The sequence below is a fragment of the Malus sylvestris genome, chromosome 3 (genome assembly GCF_916048215.2).
Source record: "Malus sylvestris chromosome 3, drMalSylv7.2, whole genome shotgun sequence".
Lineage (NCBI taxonomy): Eukaryota > Viridiplantae > Streptophyta > Magnoliopsida > Rosales > Rosaceae > Malus > Malus sylvestris.
In genome coordinates, this window is record NC_062262.1 from 9,209,506 (window position 1) to 9,213,056 (window position 3,551).

The 3,551-nt window shown below is 39.1% G+C and overlaps 1 protein-coding gene across 1 annotated transcript; it reads right to left on the minus strand.

Moving 5' to 3' along the window:
* Positions 1 to 2,080: 2,080 nt before the first annotated feature.
* LOC126616160 (chitinase 2-like) lies at positions 2,081 to 3,224 on the minus strand. The gene has a single exon (XM_050284169.1). The coding sequence runs from the start codon at positions 3,193 to 3,195 to the stop codon at positions 2,284 to 2,286; it is 912 nt and encodes a 303-aa protein (XP_050140126.1). The 5' UTR covers positions 3,196 to 3,224; the 3' UTR covers positions 2,081 to 2,283.
* Positions 3,225 to 3,551: the final 327 nt, after the last annotated feature.

Genomic DNA, 3,551 nt, shown 5'->3' on the forward strand with positions numbered 1-3,551 from the left:
ATGAATTGAACCACAATGATTTAATTTGATCAATTTCAAATGATGGTATTGGTCAAAACTGAACCATAATGTCAGTTAGTTCGGTTATATCTTTGGGGATTCATAATGAGGTAAGCCCATTAGAAGCATGCTCTGTTTGACTATTAACTACTTTAAGGCATTTGAAGGAAGAAACGGATGAGAAACTTTCATGTTTTGTCCAAGTTGAAGGCTACCAAGACTTCCCTACTAGTCCTTGCAAAAATGGTAGGATTAAAAGAGACTTCTTCCACGAGTAATCTTCAACTTAGACAAAACAAGAAAATTGTCATCTATTTCTCCCTTTTAAAATACTTAGATATAGTGAATAGTCATATCCAAGTTAATCATCTCTATAGAACGAGACCTTGGAGTTCAATTCTCATTACTACACTTGTTTATAATGAAAAAAAAAAGTAGTTAATACTCAGGTTAGTCTTCTCAAAGCTCAATAGCTAGTAAAGGACATCTTTAACTCTCCACGAATAAATAAATATATAAAAAGGTCCAACCATGTATGCTTTCCATCATCAAACCCCAAATTGTGTTTCAATTAGTTAGAGTGCCATGACAAAATATATCGAGTACTTCTACACATGGAAGCACGAAAACTTGAAGATTATTGACTAATCAAGCCAAGAAGGAGCCCTACCCTACAAAATATAGATCAAATAAATTTATATTGTGGGGTTTTAGAGCAATGAAATGTATTTTGCCCCACTGCGTACGTCTTAGACCGATGAAAATATATACAGATAAAAGTTTATAACATATTTGAAAAGCTGCTTTAAATTTGTTCTTTCGGGTTGGTATCACCACACTTGAAAAGCTGCGTTTGAGCTTGATTCCCATGTTCACTTGGCTTACACCTTCTGTCAAACAATATCTCTCATTTTGTTCCACCAGATAAAATGCCGAACAAACATTGATATCATTTGATCCAGTGACATTTACTCTTTATTTTGTTCATATCTCTCACTCGTTGGATAAAACAAAAAACGTAGGTTTGAGTATTGCGGATTCAAAGTCCATCTTGATGTGAGAGTACATGAAAAGAAGAAAGTTGAATTATGTAATTAAAGTTTAAAGGCCAATGCTAGAGTAGTTAGCATGTAAAACAAGAAATCCACATGTTGAAAACGAAAATTTTCAATGTGTCCGAAAATTTTCCTCCACTTATATATAACATATGGTGTACAGCTCCATGTTTCAGGCACACTAAAAATTCTCTCATTGAAAACAAGCAAATTTTTATAAAATGTAGCTCTCTGACATATATAAGACTGTAGAATTATTAGAGAGACGGACCATACGCCCCACTTCCAACAATACCGATATTGTCCCTAACTTGGTAATTACCACCTGCACAATCCGTCAGGTGTGAGGTTTTATCACAAAAGGCCGCAATGTTAGTTAGAGTGGAGTTAGGATATTTAAACTAGGCTAAATAGCCAAAATGATCCCTGAGATTTGCATAACTCATCACTTTGATCCCTAACATTTCAAATCGATAAAAGTGGTCCCTAAGATTGTCCACCATCCATCATTTTGGTCATTCCGTTAAGTGTCCCGAAACTCTTGGCTGGAAGTTTGGACAATTTTCAAAGCTTCGTAACTCAATCGTTTCATAACCAAATTCGACCCATAATAGCTACCTCGTTGTAGTTTGGCTCGAAAACGGCTCAAAAGTGGAGCCAAGGGGACTCACCTTACACATGGGGCCAAGGGATCCACCATCATTGTGTGGGGCCAAGGGGGCCCACCCATCATGTGGTGGTACAGTACGGGTCAGCTCCTTGTCTCTGATACCATGTAGAATTATTAGAAAGACGGGCCTTACGGCCCACTTCCAACAACACCGATATTGTCCCCAACTTGGTAGTACAGTACGAGCCAGCTCCCTGTCTTTGATACCATGTAGAATTATTAGAGAGACGGGCCTTATGGCCCATTTCCAACAACACTGATATTGTTCTCAACTTGGTAATTACCACCTGCACAATCCGTAAGTTGTGGGATTTTATCACAAAAAGCTTCGGTGTTAGTTAGAGTGGAGTTAGGATATTTAAACTATTACTTATCTTTTAATATGGATGATGTGGGATTCAACAAAGACAACCTGAAATATGTGTAAAATAAACTCTAGTACATAGTACAGTATATAATAAGTAGTAACATAATACTCTGGAATCCGATTCCAGAGCCTACTTCTTAATCACACTCATATACAACGCAAACATAAGATCGATCTAACGATATATAGTACTAGTTATTGGCCAAGAGAGCTTGCGATTGCTTTTCGTAGCGGAAACCAAGTTTCATGGAATCATCAGCAGACCAAACAAAGATACCACCAAGTTTGCCCTCACTCTTGAGCCTATGGCAGGCTTTAAAAAAACCGTTCTCCGGGGACAATCCGCCGCTCCCGTCACTGATAAAGCTTGCCAAGACCTGTCCGCCGTTGTAATTGGAGCTCTGAGTGTTGAAATAATTGATGAACTGAGACACCGTGGTGCCCTGATCGTATGCATAAAATTGGAAGTTGACATAGTCAATCAAATGGCCATAGCTCTTCCACAAGGCCAAGTAGTGGCTCTGAACTTGATCATCATCAAACGGAGCAATGGAAGCAAATGAGATGACTCCATTGTTCTTTAGGGTTGTTATAAGCCTTCCAATGCACTCGGAAAATGTATCGGGGTCCGCTTGAAAGTGCTCGTAATCAATGTCGATTCCGTCCAAGTTGTACTGCTGGATGATGCTTGTGAGTGAAGAAACAGCATTTGAAACCCAGGAATCAATCGAGGAAGGGTTGAAGTAGGCAGAGCCACTGCCGACACTGTCTCCTCCTAAGCTCAAGGCCACTTTAACGTTAGAATGTTGGTTTTTTATGGAGGAAACTTGGGAAGGGCTAAGGTTGTCGGAGTCCCAAAAGACATTGAATTTGCCGTTGGTGGGAGAGGAGCCTGAGGGGTCATAGTCTATGGCAAAGGAGAGGATGAAGTGGAGTTCGACATTAGGGTTTATGGGGACATCCGAAAACTTGACGTTGTTGAATTCGGCTCCTATGTATTCTCGAAAGAGATCGGAGTTTGCCGGACCGGCTTGGGTATGGGATGTGAGGAGGGCTTGAAGGAAGAAAAGGGCGATGACGAGCTTAAGCTTTGGAACTGCCATTGTTAATAGTGAAGAGTAGTGCTAGATGTTTTGTGTGTGGCGATGAGTGACATTGAATCTTGTTATGTTCCAGTTTTATAGTGCATTAATTACTCAATGTGAGACGGATTATGTGGAAATTAAACCGGATGATTAATCAGGCAGCGTGTGCAGTGCCGTTGCAGTAGTTGTGTTTTTGTGTTGAGCTCTGTCTCGGCGGAATTGCAAAAGACAAAATTGTGGTAGTCATCTAGATTGTGTATATCAGTATAATATTTATAGTTTTGTATTCATAAGTATGGTACATTAAGTGTAATAATACATTTGGTTGAATTTTTTTTCAAGTTTACAACTTATTGTATTATTACACTTAGTGT